At 34.8% G+C, this 22,964-nt stretch overlaps 1 protein-coding gene across 15 annotated transcripts in view; it reads left to right on the top strand.

The window, feature by feature from the left end:
- Window positions 1-22,964, top strand: part of LOC138705188 (band 7 protein AGAP004871-like) — a 683,889-nt gene that overhangs the window by 646,954 nt on the left and 13,971 nt on the right. For all 15 annotated transcript variants that reach the window (XM_069833922.1, XM_069833912.1, XM_069833923.1 and 12 more), the window contains 2 exons: window positions 7,270-7,435; window positions 21,766-21,925. In XM_069833922.1, the coding sequence (XP_069690023.1) occupies window positions 7,270-7,435; window positions 21,766-21,879 (280 nt within the window). In that variant the 3' untranslated portion in view covers window positions 21,880-21,925. The remainder of the gene's footprint in view (window positions 1-7,269; window positions 7,436-21,765; window positions 21,926-22,964) is intronic.

Below are 22,964 nucleotides of genomic sequence, written 5' to 3'. Positions count from 1 at the left end.
TATAAGGGTATAAAGGAATTAAGAGCGGATATCAGTCAAGGGTAGGCCTAAACGTGATCAAGGATGAGAATGGTGACTTGCTTGTAGACTCTCATTCAATCTTGAACAGATGGAAAAACTATTTTGGACCACTACTAAATGTACACAGGCCAAATAGAAATGAGGGATTTAGGGGAAAAACCAGGCAGCTCCAATTTAGTACTTTTCGATATAAGTAAGAAAAACTCTTAAAAAAATTAATAATGCTTCCTCTAATGTTCAAACTAAAACATAACATGGTAATTGGTATAAGTAAATGATTGTTTAAGAAATATATGATTTTAAAATTATTTTTTAGGATTACAGAAATTTTGAATTTGTTGGAGCCACCTTGTTATTCCACCAAATACAGATACTTTCAATTTTTATTGTATTTTTAAACATTACTTTTAAGTAACTTTAATTTTTAAAAGTTGATGGGATACGTAGGTGTTGTTTGAGAGTCAAATATGTGAAACTGTGAATATATATTCGTTCTCAGTTATCATTAATCATCAGATTCAGAAGTTCCAGTTTGACGTGTATTTGAGGCGAACAGTAAACTCTCATAAAATGGCATATCAGTTGGTGGCACATACTGACATGCCAACTTCATAGCATCTTTAACTTGGCTGCTTTTATCTAGAGATGTTCTGAATATATTTTTTGGTATATGAGGGAAGAAGGACCATATTTGTACATAATAGGAAAGTCAAAAAATAAAGTTGCATTCAAAGATTCACTACACCGAACAATCTGCTTATATCGCATGTTATACTGAAATAGTTTGTAAGTAGAAATCATGAACTTGACATTTCTAGCGTTATTTAGTAGTTCCTTGTAGCGGCTTTGGTAACACTCACTGAAATTCTTCAGCATATATTGACTTACTGGAATGACTTCAAACTTTTTGGAGCTGTCTCTGACGACTTTATACCGGTCGTGCGGAACATATCATGTTTCCTCTTCTGTGATTCAACAAGTCCAAATGAGCGATCACAGGGGAGAAAACTGTGACTCACCTCTGAAAACATGTGTGTGATGGTCTGAAATCTGCCTTGCTGCACCAATGTGAATAAATATTGCACAATAGTATGGTTTTTATTTTGTGCTGCACAGTTGTCCGAAAACATGAAAATATGCTTTACTGATTTCTTTCAAACTATAGCAAAGAACTGATCAAGAAAACTAATGTCCTCATTGGGTCTATTTTTACCCGCACTTTCATCATACATGTAGAAGCAACTTTTATGAGTGCTGCTTACATGTATGCAAAAGCTGTAAAGCCATAGCTGTCTGCTATAGAAAACATTCCCTGATGGTATGGTAAGAAAATCCATATTCTGCTGAAAATCGAAGCAGATAGTTTCTACAGCTTCATCTGCCTTAGACAAAGATGACTTCTCTTTCAACTGTAAATAGAAGAGGTCAGCTTTCCTAAGATGTAAATCTTTCTGAATTATAAGGGCTCTTTTCTCTTCTTCAGTTTGAGATTATAACATCTTCTTCTCTAAGATATAATATTTTTGGCAAGTGTCACTACGTGGCTTACCAAAGGATACATCACTAAAGTTTGTAGTGAAGAATCTATAGTAGAAGTCATAGCTCACTTTATACTTTACCTCTAGCAAAGACAGTTTTACACACTATCACTTCATATGAACCCAGACGAAACTAAAATTAATAATAATAATAATAATAATAATAATAATAATAATAATAATAATAATAACTCAGTATGATTTATTATCATTCCATGTAGAGATTAATTTTTACTTTTAAATTAGTATTTTGAATTTTATTGTATAATTTAACCTGTTTGCATTTAATGGAATTGAATGGGTTACATCAGCTCCTTGTCTATGCGGATGACGTGAATATGTTAGGAGAAAATACACAAACGATTAGGGAAAACGCGGAAATTTTACTTGAAGCAAGTAAAGCGATCGGTTTGGAAGTAAATCCCGAAAAGACAAAGTATATGATTATGTCTCGTGACGGGAATATTGTACAAAATGGAAATATAAAAATTGGAGATTTATCCTTCGAAGAGGTGGAAAAATTCAAATATCTTGGAGCAACAGTAACAAATATAAATGACACTCGGGAGGAAATTAAACGCAGAATAAATATGGGAAATGCATGTTATTATTCGGTTTAGAAGCTTTTATCATCCAGTCTGCTGTCAAAAAATCTGAAAGTTAGAATTTATAAAACAGTTATATTACCGGTTTTTCTGTATGGTTGTGAAACTTGGACTCTCACTCTGAGAGAGGAACATAGGTTAAGGGTGTTTGAGAATAAGGTGCTTAGGAAAATATTTGGGGCTAAGAGGGATGAAGTTACAGGAGAATGGAGAAAGTTACACAACGCAGAACTGCACGCATTGTATTCTTCACCTGACATAATTAGGAACATTAAATCCAGACGTTTGAGATGGGCAGGGCATGTAGCACGTATGGGCGAATCCAGAATTGCATATAGAGTGTTAGTTGGGAGACCGGAGGGAAAAAGATCTTTAGGGAGGCCAAGACATAGATGGGAGGATAATATTAAAATGGATTCGAAGGAGGTGGGATATGATGATAGAGACTGGATTAATCTTGCACAGGATATTGACCAATGGCGGGCTTATGTGAGGGCGGCAATGAACCTTCGGGTTCCTTAAAAGCCATTTGTAAGTAAGTATATAAATATGTGAGCAGACGAGGAATGCCACCTCCACTTTTAACGCGGTGTCGTGGGACATCACGAACAGTTATCAGGCCATCCAAATATTCATCTTGCGTTTCTTTATTCTTCATGTCATTAAGATTTCAGTATGTCCTTTTGCATTTGGATACCAAGTTTCTGGTAACACTGGCGCTTGCATTTACAATCGGATTCAGAAACACGAACAGGAAAATTCTTGCCTTTCTTGTTCACGTTTAATTTACTTGCATTGCTATTTCCTTTCTTGTATTTGAGAGCCACCATTTTGGATTACGTTCTATTTTTTTTTTTTTTTTTTTCAATGAATCTAAGTAAGTTATACTGGATGTTTCATCACTGGACACACTTTCATTTGGATTAGGCCTATATTCACTCTCAAAAGCAGAAAAATCACTCTCACTAGTCTCCATGTTGACTACTAATATAATACTGACAACAATGGATTAATATTAACCTTCTTATTTGTCTTTTAAGCTGTGATAATAGCGCTGCTTCCTATTGACAATAATGTAAGATTTTGGTGAAACCACAAGGTGGCTCCTGGAGCTGCCTGGTTTTACCACCAAACATTCAACATGTACAGAAAGAGACAGGTCCAAAATGCATTATAACTGTGAATGTAGTTTTTGGAATTACCTGGTTCTTCGACCAAACGATAGAGCGTAATTTTTTCTTCCTCTCTGCATAAATAGCTCAAAAATGAAAAAAATTGAAGCTGCCTGGTTTTTCCCCCAAACCCTTCAAATGTTCGGGACAAAATTCAAATACCAACTGCTGAGCCATTTATACTCGAACCCACACTTCCTGCAGTCGAAATTGCAATAGAAAATTTGGGGGGGGGGGGAACAAGTCTCCAGGTTTTGATCAAATTCCAGCAGAATTAATACAAGAGGGTGGAAGCGCATTATCTAGCGAAATTTATAAGCTTGTACTTGCTATTTGGGAAAAGGAAATTGTACCAGAATTATGGAAAAAGTCCATAATTGTACCTATTTTTAAGAAGGGGGACGAGACTAAGTGAGGACCGTTTTTGCAAAACTTGCTAACTGAAAAAAAACTAAATTTTACAGGAGAGACAAAACACTATAGTAAGCAAGTTTTGCTATAACTCTCACTTATAGCAGACAGCAAGTTTTGAAAAAACGATCACACTTTGACATACTACAATGAAGAGAAATAACCCAATTTTACTAAGACGCCTTGAACTTCATGTAGAGGCCTACCTTATGTTAACGAATCCATCAAAATCTCAATTTTGCAAATTTTGCAGTTAGCAAGTTTTGCAAAAACGGTCCTCAACTGTAGTAACTTTCGAGGAATACCACTTTTGTTGACGTTGTACAAAATTTTGTCCAATATTCTTTTGAGAATATTAACTCTATATGTGTATGAAATTAGGCGTAATAGATCGACTATTTTTTGTATTCGACAGATATTTGAGAAAAAATGGGAGTATAATGGTACAGTACATCAGTTATTCATAGATTTCAAAAAGGCATATGACTTGGTTAAGAGAGAAGTTTTATATAAACGTTGTTCTTGAATTTGGTATTCCCAAGAAACTAGTTTGATTAATTAAAATGTGTCTCAGTAAAACTTACACCAGAGTCCGTATAGGCCAGCTTCTGTCTGATGCTTTTCCAATTCACTACGGACTAAAGCAAGGAGATGCACTATTACCTTTACTTTTTAACTTTGCTCTAGAAAATGCCATTAGGAAATTTCAGGATAACAGAGAGAGTTTGGAATTGAACGGATTACATCAGCTTCCTCTCTATGCAGATGGCGTGAATATGTTAGGAGAAAATCCACAAACGATTAGGGAAAACACGGAAATTTTACGTGAAGCAAGTAAAGCAATAGGTTTGGAAGTAAATCCCGAAAGACAAAGTATATGATTATGTCTCGTGACCAGAACATTGTACGAAATGGAACTATAAAAATTGGAGATTTATCCTTCGAAGAGGTGAAAAATTCAAATACCTTGGAGCAACAATAACCAATATAAATGACACTCAGGAGGAAATTAAACGCAGAATAAATATGGAAAATGCGTGTTATTGTTCGATTGAGAAGCTTTTGTCATCTAGTCTGCTGTCAAAAAATCTTGAAGTTAGAATATATAAAACAGTTATATTACCGATTGTTCTGTATGGTTGTGAAACTTGGACTCTCACTTTGAGAGGGGAACAGAGATTAAGAGTGTTTGAGAATAAGGTTCTTAGGAAAATATATTTGGGGCTAAGAGGGATGAAGTTACAGGAGAATGGAGAAAGTTACACAACGCGGAACTGCACGCATTATATTCTTCACCTGACATAATTAGGAACATTAAATCCAGACGTTTGAGATGGGCAGGGCATGTCACATGTATGGACGAATCCAGAACTGCATATAGAGTGTTAGTTGGGAGGCCGAAGGGAAAAAGATATTTAGGGTGGCCGAGACGTAGATGTGAGGATATTAAAATGGATTTGAGGGAGGTGGGATATGATGATAGAGACTGATTAACCTTGCACGGGATAAGGACCGATGGGAGGCTTATGTGAGGGCGGCAATGAACCTGCGGGTTCCTTTAAAGGCATTTGTAAGTAAGTAAGCAAGTAAGATGGCAGTCATTCCAGGATGCACAGTTCAGTGCGAGGCTTGTGACAAAAGCCTCTAAAGACATGGCTATGACTTTGACTCGTGAGCTTGAGGAGGGATCAGTGACTGGGTATCGATTTGCCACATCTCCATATGAAATGATAGCCTCTTCTTTCATACGCCGCATAATATTGGTGTTCTTTGAAAGCACTGCGTTGTTGAGTTTAGTTTAATCAAATGGGGAGTGGATTTTTGCGTGTGTTTTATTTTTTGTTTTTGTTTTTTTTTTATATTAATTTTGTGTAAAATGGTTCATGCTGAGAGAATATTGAGGTCATTATTTGTAGAATTTAAAGAGAAACCATCTTCAAGTTGGATGTATGAAACAAAATGTGCCTGGCACGGGAATTGAAGCTCCGACCGTTTGCACGATAGCAGCGCGTCCCAAGCACCTGAGCCATTCAATGAAGACGAAAACATTAACCAGCTGCGTGGCTGTTGTTCAACTGCACAGGTGGTTTTGGGTCCAAGGAATATGCACTGATGCCCTGGAGTGAACAAGTCTCTGAAATCAGCTACAAGAGTCGGTCCAGTTTTTTTTTTGCCACTATTGTACATTATTTTTATCGGAATCAATTTTAATACAGTATTAAACATGGTTATCAAAAGTAGGAAACAATCGGAACTGTAAAATTCTTCAATGAAATATTTAATCCACCAATACTTGCGTGGCATACATTTGTAATCTACTGCTGTTTATTACGTCATCACATTACCAGCGCTTGCAGTGCTGGTAGTGTGACATTTTCAGTACCTTCTTATTACAGTTTAGCCCTGATATCTGGAGTGCTTAAAAGTAATTATTGTGACTCTTTTCTGTTAATAATGTAGGTATATTTCTAATGACTCTTAGAACAGCCTGGTCATTTTATCCTGTAATATAAATGATTATTGGTACGTGAACGTATTTGAAAATAGAGAACAATGACTTCTTCTCATATGAAACAGACTTCAACCCAATTGTTGCAAGTTCAGTGGGAGTGCTAACCAGGGGCGTATACTGGTTAAAGGGTTTGGGCTACCGCTGACCCTATTATTACACAAAATATATCTAACAATTACTTTAATTTTAATTACTATGGTAAAACTAATAATACAAAATTATTACATTATGTTATATTATAAACTTTTTCTTTTGTAATTTTCTTGGGCTACCGCCGGTAGCCCCGGTAGCCCGCAAAATACGCCCCTGGTGCTAACGCCAGTGATTTTAACTGGTGAGAATACAACGGCATAATTTTCGATTTCATTTATGACAATTTTTGTTATATTTGGAGCTTAAAACAATTGTAGATGAAAATTTCACTAATTTCACCAGCGAGTTCAATATTCTGTCTCAGTCACCCCTGTGTCATACTTGCCCTACCTGGTTATACTGCAATGGAATTCTTTAAACTATTTAGGATGTGAAATTTCTTAAATAACTGATATGGCAAATAAGTATAATGACAAATTTCTTCTGGACACGGAATGGGCTAATTTGGATTAATTTCTTATACTGCTACTTTGTCTGCTGCAGCTTATTAATTTATGGTGGTACCGGTACTGTAATAATTTTGATGTAATAACAATACCTGATTAACTGTTAGTTATTTAAATTAATAACTAACGACTTTACTGTATTAACATTTTAAATAATGATGTGATAAATAATGATGTGATTGTATCTAATTAACTAGTTTCGATCCTATGATTTAGCAGATGATGAAAATAGCATCGAAACTAGTCAATCATGTACAATAACATTAACACAGGGAAGTCATTGTGTACTAATTAAAAAAAAAAAACTTGACAGTTAATCTGTGATGATATAAGTATTAAAAGAGTGTATACAAGATTAATAATAATAATAATAATAATAATAATAATAATAATAATAATAATGTGTTGCAGGAAGGATGTGCGTCTGCCATTGCAACTGCAGCGGGCCATGGCTGCTGAGGCTGAGGCAGCCCGAGAGGCACGTGCCAAGGTGATAGCAGCTGAAGGAGAAATGAAAGCTTCACGGGCTCTCAAGGAGGCCTCTGATGTTATAGCCGAAAGCCCAGCTGCATTGCAGGTAATACACCTTTATGTGTTCCAGCCTACTATTAGATTCAGCCCACTGGAGTTGTATTTCCACGACTTTTTCATATTCTTTTGAACTAAATAAGAAACTTGATGTTTTAATCTAGTAGTTTCTTTCTCATATGATGGGCCATGGATTGGCTGCTTGTTCAGTTGTTGCCCCAGTCACAACTGTGTATTAATAAACACACAACAAAAATACGTCATTTCTAGTTCGGTTGTGATTGAGTGCTGTTTATGCCTCTCATTTGTAGACTGGCAGTAGTCAACAAATACTGGGTGTTGATTTCAAAGTGTGTCATGACGTCACTGTTGTGAGTCAGCGATTCGAAGCGAGTTTCAGCTTTTATGTCAGAGAAGTTGCCTATTAATCAAGGCGTTCAATCTGAACTTGAGAACGTGTACGATATAACTTGAACGTCGTAGCAAGAGATGTCGGTCTGTAAAGTCTGTGTGCTACCATAACCTCTTTCGAACTGTGTTTTGCACGGGCAAGTCGTACGCAGGGTATTTGTTATCAGTTGCGTACGGCAACATTCCACAATACAAATCAAATGCTCCGTATTCATTTTGACTGTCGAAGTTAATGTCAACAAATACGTAAGTAATCGTCTTAACCCTTTCCACATTCCCGACAGTAAGAAAAAACTCACCTCAGTACGTGTTTCCAAACAGTTCACATTCCTGCCACTACAGGTGTTACCGTACATATCGGCAAGTACTCTTCAGAATGAACGCCGTACTTGCTAGGCAACTTCTCTGGCACATAAGTAATATGCCTCTGTGGAAGTGTAGGAAGATTGAATTCTCTAGGCTCAACGACTAGCCACATGACGGCATACACACTTTGAACTGAACACACAGTAGTCATTGAAGGAATGTATATATACGTGCAGTACATATCGTGATCAGTGGTGGGGTGTGATGTGAAGAGCTGTGATTTTGTCGCTGTGATAGCTTTGTCACTGGTTCTGACTGTGATTATAGTTACAAAATCACAGCTCTGAGAAATCACCATCTCAGACCGATATGTGGTTCATAGCAATGGCGACTGATGTACGTATATATAGAGTTGCCAACTCGTCAAATCATATGTCACCAAAATAGTAAAAAAATCATCAAAATATGAATTATATTAATTTCACTTTACATGGGAGCATTTGTGTTAAAATACAAATAAAAGATAGTCCCATTATTCAGAAATTATAATTCTACAACAATTTCCACTTCTCCTGTTTCTTCAAGACGACATCCTCTAGAGAAGTTGTTGCTGCAGGCATATATGACCGTAAGTTACTAATTTGTTTAACTACATATTCTGGTAATCCATAGCTATGACATCATTTGTTGACTCTTTTCAAGCCGAATTTAATGCATATAATAGGATGAAGTGTTTCAATTTTCATTCTATTTCGCAATTTACATAATAGTAATGACTTACATGAAATGGTATTCAAGCAAGGAAAAACAAAAGTTGATATTGCAGAAGAAACTATAATATAATGGAATAGTTATCAACAAGTGTAATAAAATAAAAATGTCAGCAATTTTACATGTGTAATCAGTGGGATGTGTACCCCTTAAGTACGCATACCATAGATTGAATACCACTGGTATAGTACAGTATACTATACTCTTAGGATGAGGACTATATAATAGACCAATCAATATCTTTAACATCTTATCTTTCTAAATTGTTTTAACTTCTTGTTAATGAAAAACGAACCTGGGGACGTGAAACTTTCGACATTTTAAGTTCATGTTGAATCTTTCGTACACTACTTTTAACACTTGAATGTAAATAATTGATTAAATGGCGATCTTACTCGTGTTAATTATGTAAGCATGTGCGGCTTACAGCTGTTTCAGTGCTATTCGACACCATCCTCAGAGCCTACTAGATCTCGGTGCTATCTCAACTTCGCTATTGACACAACTCTTCATCATACGAACGCACCTACACAACAGCAGCAAAGTTGAGATAGCACCGAGATCTAGTAGGCTCTGAGGATGGTGTCGAATAGCACTGAAACAGCTGTAAGCCGCACATGCTTACATAATTAACACGAGTAAGATCGCCATTTAATCAATTATTTTTTTTTGCTGGGTAACTTTCGGTGCTGGACCCAGGACTCACTTCACCAACATTATCACCTTCATCTCATTCAGACGCTAAATAACCTAAGATGTTGATAAAGCGTCGTAAAATAACCCACTAAAAAAAATTATTTATTTTAAGTTCATTTCAGTTAGGCTTTAGATCATGATATGACGCATCACAACCTAAGCTATATTATATTTTGCTCAAGAAATTTATAAGGGTTTCATAAAAAGAAGAACACAATATCTGTAATGATAGATTTAGAAGTTGCTTTTGATACTAACTCTCACAAGTTCATTCTATTACAGTTTATGAAACTTGGAATCAGAGACGGAATGCTAAGATTGTACACTTTTCTTAATAAAAGAACAGTTCAAACCTCTGTAAATAATCACTTATATTCATCCAAGAAAATTACTAGTGGTATGGTACCTATAACGGTACCACAGTTCAGTACCTATATACAGTTGCGAAGCTCAATACTTACTAAATATGCAAACAGAGACAGTTGAAATATGCATCCATAGATAGTTGCTAGCCACCAGGATCGCTACTATCGCTTCATCACAGACTCTTTCCCTAGCAGACGATAAAATGTATTGTACTTTTGATATCGAGTTTTTTTTTTAAATTAACACCTTCCTTCCACTATTGAAATACGAAATACATAAAGTTTATATATTATTTTCATAAAGTATATATTATATTTTATAAACTCTCGCCTTCCTGGATCTTTCGGAAGGATAACTCTGACTTCTTTTTCTTAGAATTTATAGTGCAACAAACGTCTCCTTGTCCCATATTATTATTCAAATTATTATATTTTAGGCATTTACAGTTATTACAACCGATAACGGACATTTCACAGTTTACACAACTTTTCACAGTAATGCGAAATACGGCACAGTCAATGCCTTTTCGATCTAGACCAGGCCGTAATATTTTTCAGTGTATGGAGCTCAGTGAATTGTTATATTATAACTTTATTGCGTATCATAGCTAAGTTTTATTTAGTGTAATGTGTCCATAAGTTCTCTTTACTTCTTGTTGCATAATATGTTGCAGAAATAATTACAAAACTGTGTTATTTTAATGTGAAGAGAATTTTACATGTTAATATAATCTTTTCGCATCAACATTTTAAGTTTAGAATGGAAGCTATTTTGAGGTTTAATAAAAAAGAATTTATATTGTGATTTTAATATAGCACATCTACCTTCCTTGATAAAGACAGAAAATTTATCATACCACTCTTATACTCAATTGTAGTATTAAAATACAGACAAATTGAATGTGCGGATTATCACACATGACATTATGCTTAATTATAATGTATAATTGCGAATTTAGGAATATAAGATATAGTAAACATAACCTATAATATTTCCATATGGATGGCAGGGCATTGGAGACCACTAAAATTAGACAGAAAAGGGCAACTGGGACAGTAAACATAACCTATAATTTCAACGTATCGTGCGGTGCAACTGAAAATTATTGAATCGTGCATAAATGAATGTACAATAATTTCGCAATATTTAATCGAAATAAAGGCAGGTAGGTCTAATACACATACGAACAACGTAATTTTCACACCAAAAATAATATTACACCTTTACTCGCAAGGAATTATGTCTGAAGTGTCTCCTAATCGATTTTTTAAATTTTATTAATGCAATTACACTACATTTTAGAGAAATATATGTTACTTTTTATGCATTCCAATTAATTTATATGGTTGAAACGCCGCCCTTCATGATCTTGTTAAGTGAGTCACATGGTCTGCCCAGCAAATAGGGATTATAAAGAATGGACACTTCGCGTCGGTACCTTTGATGTAGCCGACTGATTTCAATGACCTTCAAGCCAGCTAAAGCGTGAGATTCTGCTTTCTCCCTAGAGTTGGCGCTGACATCACACCAGCTAGCAGTCGACACAGCGGAAATATAACACATATAATTAATACATCTAGGTACATTATGTAACTTACTGAAATAAAATAAATTGGATCCATAAAATAATAAATCTGTCATTAACTGTAATGTCTAGACTCTAGAGTTCCTTTATAATGAGAGTTGAGACGTTGACCCCAACAACAATTAAAATATGTAATGATTTATAAACTTGTACTTGCAATTTGGGAAAAGAAAATTATACCAGAACAATGGAAGGAGTCCATAATCGTACCTATTTTTAAGAAGGGGGACAAGACTAACTGTAGTAACTTTCGAGGAATATCACTTTTGTTGACGTCGTATAAAATTTTGTCGAATATCCTTTTGAGAAGATTAACTCCATATGTAGATGAAATTATTGGGGATCATCAGTGTGGTTTTAGGCGTAATAGATCGACTATTGATCAGATTTTTTGTATTCGACAGATATTGGAGAAAAAAGTGGGAGTATAAGGGTACAGTACATCAGTTATTCATAGATTTCAAAAAGGCGTATGACTCGGTTAAGAGAGAAGTTTTATATGATATTCTTATTGAATTTGGTATTCCCAAGAAACTAGTTCGATTAATTAAAATGTGTCTTAGTGAAACTTACAGCAGAGTCCGTATAGGCCAGTTTCTATCTGATGCTTTTCCAATTCACTGCGGGCTAAAGCAGGGAGATGCATTGTCACCTCTACTTTTTAACTTTGCTCTAGAATATGCCATTAGGAAAGTTCAGGTTAACACAGAGGGTTTGGAATTGAACGGGTTACATGAGCTTCTTGTCTATGCGGATGACGTGAATATGTTAGGAGAAAATCCACAAACGATTAGGGAAAACACGGAAATTCTACTTGAAGCAAGTAAAGCGATAGGGTTGGAAGTAAATCCTGAAAAGACTAAGTATATGATTATGTCTCGTGACCAGAATATTGTACGAAATGGAAATATAAAAATTGGAGATTTATCCTTCGAAGAGGTGGAAAAATTCAAATATCTTGAAGCAACAGTAACAAATATAAATGACACTCAGGAGGAAATTAAACGCAGAATAAATATGGGAAATGCCTGTTATTATTCGGTTGAGAAGCTTTTGTCATCTAGTCTTCTGTCAAAAAATCTGAAAGTTAGAATTTATAAAACAGTTATATTACTGGTTGTTCTATATGGTTGTGAAGCTTGGACTCTCACTTTGAGAGAGGAACAGAGATTAAGGGTGTTTGAGAATAAGGTTCTTAAGAAAATATTTGGGGCTAAGAGGGATGAAGCTACAGGAGAATGGAGAAAATTACACAATGCAGAGCTGCACACATTGTATTCTTCACCTGACATAATTAGGAACATTAAATCCAGACGCTTGAGATGGGCAGGGCATGTAGCACGTATGGGCGAATCCAGAAATGCATATGGAGTGTTAGTTGGGAGGCCGGCGGGAAAAAGACCTTTGGGGAGGCCGAGACGTAGATGGGAGAATAATATTAAAATGGATTTGAAGGAGGTGGGATATGATGGTAGAGACTGGATTAATCTTGCTCAGGATAGGAATCAATGGCGGGCTTATGTGAGGGCGGCAGTGAACCTGCGGGTTCCTTAAAAGCCAATAAGTAAGTAAGTAAGTAATGATTTGATAGCACTGAAAATGGGAAGACAAAACTCTTACGAGAAGTGAAAGCATATACCAATTTTATATTATGTACAAATATTAAACGAATTCGATACTTAATTTTATAATGTATTATATTATTTTATAATATAATTTATTATATCTGAAATATAAAATATTATTATTACAAGTAGTTTGTCACTGAGAAATAAGGAAAAGCTGTTAACTTGAATTTATTTTAAGCAAAGCGTTACTGGATTATGCAATAAGGTAGTCGATGTTTGGATCCTGTGTCTCAACTCTATCTCATTTATTATCTTAAGGTATGCTTGATTACACTAACCTCTAGGGCTTGAAAGTGGAACAAAACACAGGAAAATTCGCTCAGTGTCCATTCTTTATAATCCCTATTCGCTGGTCTGCCTTACGGCCTGTATTAGATCGTGATGGCAGTGACACAGTCTATTGTTCCTAGTACACACAGCGCTCCAAGCGGCTAGCAACTATCGCGAGAAATGCAAAAAATCACCCCAAGGTTCGCAACTGTATATACTAGACTGTGCCGGTACCTCATGTTTCTGTACTATTTAATATATATAATGTTACATGTTTTTCTCCATCTGAAGTAAAAACAAGTATCTCTGCAGACAATGTTATTATATCAGTTATTGATAAAGATCTAGATGAATCATTAAGATTAAACAGTTGTAAATAACATTAATACTTGGGCATGCAAGTAAAACTTTGTCATTTCACACTCTAAAGTTGAATGTACCCTATTCAGAAGAAGATGCACAGTACCAGAAGCTAAAAACCTGAATGTATGATAGTAAAAAGGCACCTAAGTCATCTGATTTGTCATTTTGAGTTAACTGCATTTTTATATTCACTGAGGAAAGCTCCAAATGTTGATAAAAATGGTTTTTCTCAGCCTTTCTATCACAGTAAAGTACAGTACGGTATATCATTATGTGATTTTCCAGGTTGCATGTAAGAAGGGACCTCAGTCGACGACTTAGATGCCTAATTTTATTACAGTGAAATCCCTCCTATCCGGCACCCAAATAACCGGCAATACCAAACCAACGGCACTTTTGGCTAGGCCAAAAAAAAAAAAAAATCATTCATATGAAAGAGAAGAGTCTGACAAAGACGTGAGTGGTTTTCATAGATTGCATATGCCACATACTGTGTTTACTCTTTACACTGTTCACGCGTGAAAACATAGACAAAAAAAAACCCGTCATGTCCCTGGAGTAGAGGGTAGCATCAGTAACCTGTCACTCGGACTTAGCAAATAATGCGCAGAGATATCTTTCAATTTAACACTTGAACTCGCCTGTTTTGTAGGGGTGTTGGATGAGTCTAAATACGAAAGTGTGAAATTCTCTGTTCCTACAGCGCGTAAAAATTTCATTTGACTGATGGATAGTATCATGGCTATTACCGCTAAGCGCTGCTCTTGCATAATGTCTTTATAGTTGCGATGTTGACTACACTGTTCTTCATGTCACATGACTCACATGACCGCCATTTAAAATTGTCATAAGGTTACGAAAATTTTTAGTATTTTTTACGCTATTATGTATTATTGTATTACAATAATTATGAACTGATGAATGTACGTTACCGTATTTAGTACTAAAAATAATCATTGTACGTATTTCAAAACTTTATTTTTAATTATTTATATGCAAATTATAAAATTTCAATATGAAAAAAAATGTTTGTGCAGTACAGTGTGTCTTTACATAACCTATAAACGTATTTTCCAATTATCTGGCAAAATCAGTTATCCAGCACTGGCTTTGTCCCACAGTTGCCCGATACAAGGAATTCTACTGTATATGATTTGGGAGATCCTTCATTGACATCTGTTGTTTCTATGAAGGAAGGGAAATACTCGTAAAAAAAGATGCATAGTCCTCATCTGAATGATATATAGAGATTGCTGCTGCAGAGTTGTGCATTCACTTAAGATATTCTATGAAGTTTTATTCGCAATTATTAAGAGTCAAACAAAGAATCAAAACAAAACAGAAATGTGCTGGGTCTAGCATTTTATTAGGCAGAATAATGATCTCTCCTACGATACATGTCCAAGACTTTTCCATTATAGGCAACTTACAGGAAAAATATTTCATATTTTAAATTTAAAGACTGATCTGCTCATTACTCCATCTATCACGAAGGACAGGTGCACAAAGGCGCAAATAATTTGCATTATTCCTACTGGACTAAATTAATAATTATGTACCATCTAATATTGACGAGATTCATCTTCATGCTGACAAAACAAAAATTACACAATTTCAAGAATTTGTCTTTCACTTACAGAGGAAGGACGCTTTAAAGTGATCTGTATAGTCTTGGTAAGTTCCAGAACCTATGCTGGGGTCATTCATACTGCTCAATGATAAGGTTGAAAGAATTGGTATCTCTTTTTCTCTAAGACCTCACATCCAAGCAGTATGTGATATGTGTTCTGCTGTTTGTACAGCCTACAAATGAGCAGTGGCGAAGCTACATGGAGGCAATTGAGGCAATGCCTGCCCAAAAAAAATCTCAAGATAAAGAATTGTAAATAGGCCTACTACAATAAATTTCTCGACAGTAATAATTGTTGTGATTGAGAAAATCAGAAGTTCATACAGGATTCTTCGCTCATTGGCCGCTAGATAGTGGCACATGTCAACGACAGAATCTGTCTGTTGTGCTCGGCCAGGGTGCTGGGCATCTGCGGGTGAGACAATTTCTCGCTTGCCTCTTCTGCCACTTCAACAGGCTTTGGCTTTACGACAGGGATTGGAGGGGATGGAAAAAAGGACAAGCTCTATGACGGATTACAACAGGAATTTTATTGTCACACTTGCCATGGTCACATTGAAGACTGTCAGCAATGAGACGCGTTAGCGAATCCTTGCCTCGAGAATTCAAATGCAGTCCATGATTAGTGTATTCCTCTCTTACAATGGAGGATGTGTCTATAATATTAATGTGGGCCATGCCCCTCTCCAACTGAGCCAAGTCAATCCGCAGATTTACACTCTCAACCTTCCTATTCATCCACGGCTTGTCATGCCTCCGGAAAAGGTTCACAAAACCCACATTCGTATGGCCACTCCTCTGTGCAATGTTGTGTATATCTCCATCAATTGAATAATTGAGGTTCCTGTCTAGGCTGTTTCCTGCACCCCCCCCACTATAATTACATGATCTTCCTTATCAAGATCTTCAGCAAGCGCAGATAGATCCCCTACAACATTGGACAGAGAAGCGTTGGGTTTGAAAAAGCTGGTAACAGCATATTTCTCACCCAATGAAGCCTGGAATGGAATCTATCTATATCACAATCAAAAACTGAATGTACTGTCTTCACAAGAAGATACAGCTTAAAAAACTATAAACCCCACATTTATTTGAATAATCAAAAAATTCAGTACAATCCAACTCCTAAGATCCTAGGATTAATTTTTCATGAAAAAACTTTTATGGAAAACACATTTAACCAATGTTGCTTTGCAGTGTCTACCACGATTAAATCTCTTGAAGATCATAGCTAATAAGGAATGGGGATCAGATATCACAATGCGTCTATTTTATAATGCTTATATACGATCAAAATTGATCTACAGATGTGAAATCTGGGAAGAAGCATCAGCAACTCATATACAAAAAATTTCTGTTCTTCAAAACTCAACCTTAAGATTATGCCTAGGAGTTCCCCAAACCAACATAAACTGTTGCCCTAGAAATTGAATGTAATATTCAACCAATCAGACACTTTGTATTACAAAAGGATCTAAAAATACATTTAAAATTGCAAGCCTCATCCAGATCTCAGATGTTCTTCAAGCTGTCAGATAATATCCTGTGTAATTTCTATAAAATAAACAAAGAAGAAATACCAAACTATATGACAGACACACTCATTGCTAAAACTCCAGTTGTGAACGAAATTCCTCCATGGAAATGGGCGATTCCAGAACATAGCATAAAAATTCCAGGAAATCATTCCAAAAATGATCCTCCATACATTCTTAAGTTAGATGCCATGGAACTACTCTGCAGCACATATAAGGATCACCTTCAAATTTATACAGATGAATTTCTAAATCCTAATAATGGGACATTAGAAGCAGGGTATTATATTCCAAAATATCAAGAAAATTACTTCATACCATGTTCATCCTCTTCCAGTCTTGACACTGAATTGCTAGCTATTGATGCTGCTCTTCAGTGTGTTACTCAAATTTCTGAAAAATCTATTTGCATACTTACCGACTCCAAGAGAGCTATATTTAATATAATCAAATATGTACCAAACCTATACGCATATAGAATTATTCCAATTCAGAAACAACTAAGTAATCTAAAACAACTCCAAAAGGAAAATAACATTTCAATGGATACCTAGTCATTGTGGTATACCTGGAAACGAGAAAGTTCATAATATTGCAAAACAGGCAACATATTTGCAACCAAGACCTCTTCAAGTGATATCTCTATTCAGTGCTTTTGCTTCAGTGAAGTCTCATTTTATAAACCTATGGATCAACAATTGGCTCTCTTCTGACAAAGGAAAAATTTTACAGTCCGAACAAAAGAAACTAAATGACCTGGAAATGTACAAAAACTTGCCCAGACATGTTAAAACATTTTTAACAAGAGCCAGAACAGGTCACATTGTCACACAATTGTACCTACACCCATTTCACCTTTCTGATAATCCTACTTGTCTGTGGTGTAATAATCATGATGATCTGGAACACATTCTTCTATACCGTCCATCCATAAACCACAAAAGAAGTAAGTGAAAATCATTAGTACCAGTTGCAGAAGACACAGCTTGCAGTGACTACATCCCAACTCTGGCTACTAGCAACAGGCATCTATAATGAACACCGATGAAAATACCCCTCATTTCTCATGAAAAACAAAAACTGAATAGACTACAGTGGACTATAGTGGACTTTATGCTGTCAGCAAACAGCTGGATACATTAAGAAGATTGATTAATTGATTGATTGTTTGTAATTTCAGTACTCTGTATGACCAGAAATAATGCTCGATAATAAACACCTTCTTCTCTGTTGTGAGAACCATAATTGCAGCACTAACTCCAACAGTGAATATCTATATATATAATTTGAACTGGTAATGGAAATTACGGGAAAACGGCTGAACGGATTTTAATAAATGACCCCTCATTTTGAAGCTTGGAACCCAAAGTTTTTCAGAAAAATAGTAGTTTTCAGTGAAATGTCAATTTTCCTACATCATTTTCCTATTTTCCAAAATCCATCTTTCGTCAGTTTTGAGAACTAATTAATTGCATTTCAGAATAAAACAAAACACACACTAAAATAAACAATAGACTGTTACGAATGACCTACAGGATTGCTGACATAGAGTTCAGATGGCTCAGATTCTTTCACATCATAATGTCAATATGTCGATCTTCATTTGTGTAATTTTTTGCTAACGTATAAAAAATAATTTACAGGTCTGATTCTCTGGTCTGTGGTTTTTGGAGTACAGCTGTGTATTGCATATTAGGAACTACAAAACTTAAGAATGTTTGAGGACTTTATTACCATTAAACATGAAATATGATTGTAGTTAATGCAACACATAATGGTATACTGATGATATGAAAGTGAAACCTTTTGAGGCTTTAAGTAAGTAGATGCAGAGAAAGAATATTTTATATTAGATCTTCATTTCTATAATTTACTGAGTAACGACTATATGTATGTTACTGAAAACTATAAAACTTGCGTAAGGTAACAATATTGTTATTAAAAATGAAATACTTTTATAGTTATTAATCAAGTAATGTGGGTCTTTTTCATATATTTAATGGCAATGGAATATATGTCTGATTCTCTAATTTTCCTTGGTAGTAATCGAGTCATGCTTCCTATTTTAGCTGCGTCTTTAAACTACCGTACATCAAAATTAATTTCACATTTCTTTGGTTTAATCGATTAGATTTGTGATCGCTGCCAAGCATATTTTGTTGTAGGGAAAATAGCATGCCATTTCACTTTTTGCTACCGTGATGAGTAAGTTTATTTCCCGCAACCAGCAACGAATGAAACACTGAAACTGCTTACAATGGACAATTTTATTTAGGGTGCATATAAGATTCTACAACTCTGACATATCATTCGCCTCATTTTCCGAATCTCAGCAATAGATTCCTCACAACAGCTTATATTACAGAAAATATACGGAATAACATTCATTGTTACACAAATTAATCCAGCAGTATTTGGTAGATCAGTATTGTCTGGAGGAAGAGCAAAAATTACAATTCCTAAGAAAAGACCAAGAGGTATTACTTACTGATAAAATAAGAGGCGTACAAGATTTTGTAGTCTCTTGATCACCTCAGCATGATCTCTTAGTGGGAAAAAGTTATTCTGCCCTCTACATTTCAGGGTAGTTCACGAAACATGCAGCAGCTATACCAAGATGCTAAGTCTTCTGTTCAAAGCATGACAAACCTTACATTTTCTTAACTTTCACCTACAATCCGCACGATTTCGCATTGAAACTCAAGAACTGAAGACGGATAAGTTCAAGGAAAAGTATTTGGCATAAAAAAACATTCAGAGGGAGTATGTTTCACTATTATGGAAGAAATAACTTTCAAAATGTCCGGTATTCTTCATTAAAAATAAATCTGAACAATTTTTATTTGAACTTCTAATGGACTTAGTTTGCAGTATTTGCTGCACAAGCCACTAGTAAGTTACTATATAATTATGTCAGACCACAGTATAAACCATCCTCAGAGCCTACTCTTAATTATGTGAGCATGTGTGGCTTACAGCTGTTTCGGTGTTACTTGACACCATCCTCAGAGCCTTGGTGTCAAGTAACACCGAAACAGCTATAAGCCACACATGCTCACATAATTAACACAAGTAAGATCGCCATTTAATCAATTATTTATATTCAAGTGTTAAAGTAGTGTACGAAAGATTCAACATGAACCATGATTAACTCATGTACACATATTTCTTCATCCCTAAACTCATCAACATACATCTCTTCTTCTTACATGTTAAAACTATAGTACCTTTTTTTTTTATTACTAAATTAGTTTTCTACTGTTCATTAGCATTTTGTCTGCTGTGAATAGTAACCTTCAAAAACTATAATGCATGGGTGTTCAAACACCTATAGAATCAGGAGATATTGCATGTTAAGGATGCTCTGCTAAGGTCAATAACTTTCCATATAAAATAGAAAAAACGACCTTTAAGAATATGCTCTATGGGTTGCTTACACTAGGGGTTACCTCGTACGAGTTACAATTGGACATCTGTGTTATAATGGGTTACAGGAGTTATAGTAAGAGACCTTACAAATTTTCCTACCATACAAAGAAAAAAAAAACACTTAAAATGAACCAATGTGTTATAGTAATAAACTAATTGTAGATGATATGGATGTTGCATAGCCTATACGAAGACTCATAGAATTCCAAAATAATTATTCGATATATCTAAGAGAAAAATAAAGAGAACTATAAAAAATATAAAAGAAAAATTCTTCACGTTAACAAATGACAGTAGTTTTAATAGAAAATTCACAAAATATGAACTTGATTCTGTAATGAGACTTCGCTAGCACAGAAGGCGTATTTACAGAAACTTAACATCAAAAACATAAACAAATTTTCATGTTCAAATTGAAGCCTATACACTCATTTTTCTTAACATCTTCACTGAATCAGTAACTTCATCATCAAGTTGTAATTCTCGCAGACTCCGAGGGTACAAATCAATCAATAGGAAACAATGAGTCCATCCAGACAAAGAAAATTAAAGAATGTGCCATCATTACAACTTCACAGTTTATGGCAGTGGTGATATTCGGGTGAATCACACTGATTCGGGGTGCGAACAAACCAGTTGTTAAAATATTTCTAAGTTTGGCGACCTTTTCAGTTTGTAATATTTGCAATTACCATGGATATATACTGTATATGTTTAACATAGGTACACATAAGAGATCTGGTTGTTAAACATTTTGAATATCACCACTGGTTTATGGAAAACCATAGTGTCCTTCAATGAATTCAAATCTAGTAATTAAGTATCAGGTTTAAAATGAGTTTAACTTAAATGCATTAATAAATGGTAAACAATGACCATAATAGGCCACTAGGCCTAATATATGTCACAATGATAATGATATTTTAAGGCACAATAACTCAAAGAATTCATATAAATTCATATAACGGTTTATAAGAACTGATTTTTAGAGTACTGGTAGTGTAGTATAATAATATCTTAACAGATTTTAAATCATAAATATGTATATATTTTATGTACATATTTGTACAGGGATAAGATATGTATGATTTAACTACAGCCCTAATATACCTTCGGGTAAAATAGGGTTCTATAAACTTGGAAATTCAATAATAATAATAATAATAATAATAATAATAATAATAATAATAATAATAATAATAATAATATCTTAACAGTTTCTAATGATCCGAAGAATTATTTACATTCTCTGCTTGCTTTCATAAAACATAAGAAAAGATAGCTTGGTCAAAATGTGAATTTATTTCCTATCTATTTTTGCAATAATAATGAATTTATTTCCCTAGTTTTATTACTGTCTTTGTTCATGTATTTGCTTTGTTGTTGCAGCTTCGCTACCTTCAAACTCTAAACACCATCTCTGCAGAAAAGAACTCCACTATTATCTTTCCATTGCCACTTGATATTGTTACACCATTTCTTGGATCCCTTACGAAGAAATAGGTGCACCAGCTGGCCACACACAGCGAGGGACTTGGAGCATGAATGGGTGAGTAAACCATTTGTGAACTTCTTGTGCATTCAAATTAATGCCGGAAAAATATGCGCTTCTATTTTCATCATCATCAGTTGCTTCTATTTTCATCATCATCATCTCCTCATTGTTTTGTGAGAAACTGTAATGTCAGCAACTTCTTCGGTCTGTAAATACTTCTTCTTCCTTGAGTTTTTTCATTTCGCAATATGCTAAGTAGAAAGATGAATATTTTGTTGTAAAAAATCGACTTCGAGCATTCCTGATACCATTACCAAAAAAGTAAAGAGTGGTTGTGAGATGCCACTAGTCAGTCTGTCTGTCTCTGTCTGTATGCAGTGAATCCTCTTAAACTAACGGACAGTAGAACCTCATTATGACATTCTCGTTTTTAAGGGATTATTTTAAAAGTCCCAGCAGAACTGTTACAATGACAATGTACTGTTGTCAAAAAAAAGAAAGTGGCCGCACTCGTGAATAGCGAATATTTTCTAAGTCCACTTCCGGTCACGATGATGTTACACGATGCATGTGCTTGTAGAAGCAATTCCGGAACTATGGAATTATTCCATATCTGCGTCCTCTAGACCTGCGGTAGAGTGCTTGCTTAATGATTCGAAGGTTGTGAGTTTGGGCCTTGTTCAAGTTTTCATTTTATTTTTTAATGGTTCTTTAGTGATATGAATAATATTCAGATTATAATTTGTATTCTGTTATCATTCTTTAGCGTTATAAATCATATTTAAGTTACCATTTATATTCTGTTATCGTTCTTTATCGATATAAATATATTCAAGTTATTTATATTTTGTTATCGTGCTTTTAGCAGTATAAATAATATTCAAGTTATAATTTTTTATATTCTGTTATCATTCTTTAGCTATATAAATAATATTCAAGTCATCATTTGTATTCTGGTATCATTCTTTAGCGATATAAATGATATTCAAGTTATCATTAAATTCTGTTATCGTTCTTAGTGATATAAGTAATATTCAAATTATAATTTATATTCTGTTATCGTTCTTTAGCAATATAAATAATATTCAAGTTA

The sequence above is a fragment of the Periplaneta americana genome, chromosome 8 (genome assembly GCF_040183065.1).
Source record: "Periplaneta americana isolate PAMFEO1 chromosome 8, P.americana_PAMFEO1_priV1, whole genome shotgun sequence".
NCBI lineage: Eukaryota > Metazoa > Arthropoda > Insecta > Blattodea > Blattidae > Periplaneta > Periplaneta americana.
The sequence above is the reverse complement of the archived record's forward strand: the minus strand, read 5'-3'. Positions and strand labels throughout refer to the sequence as shown.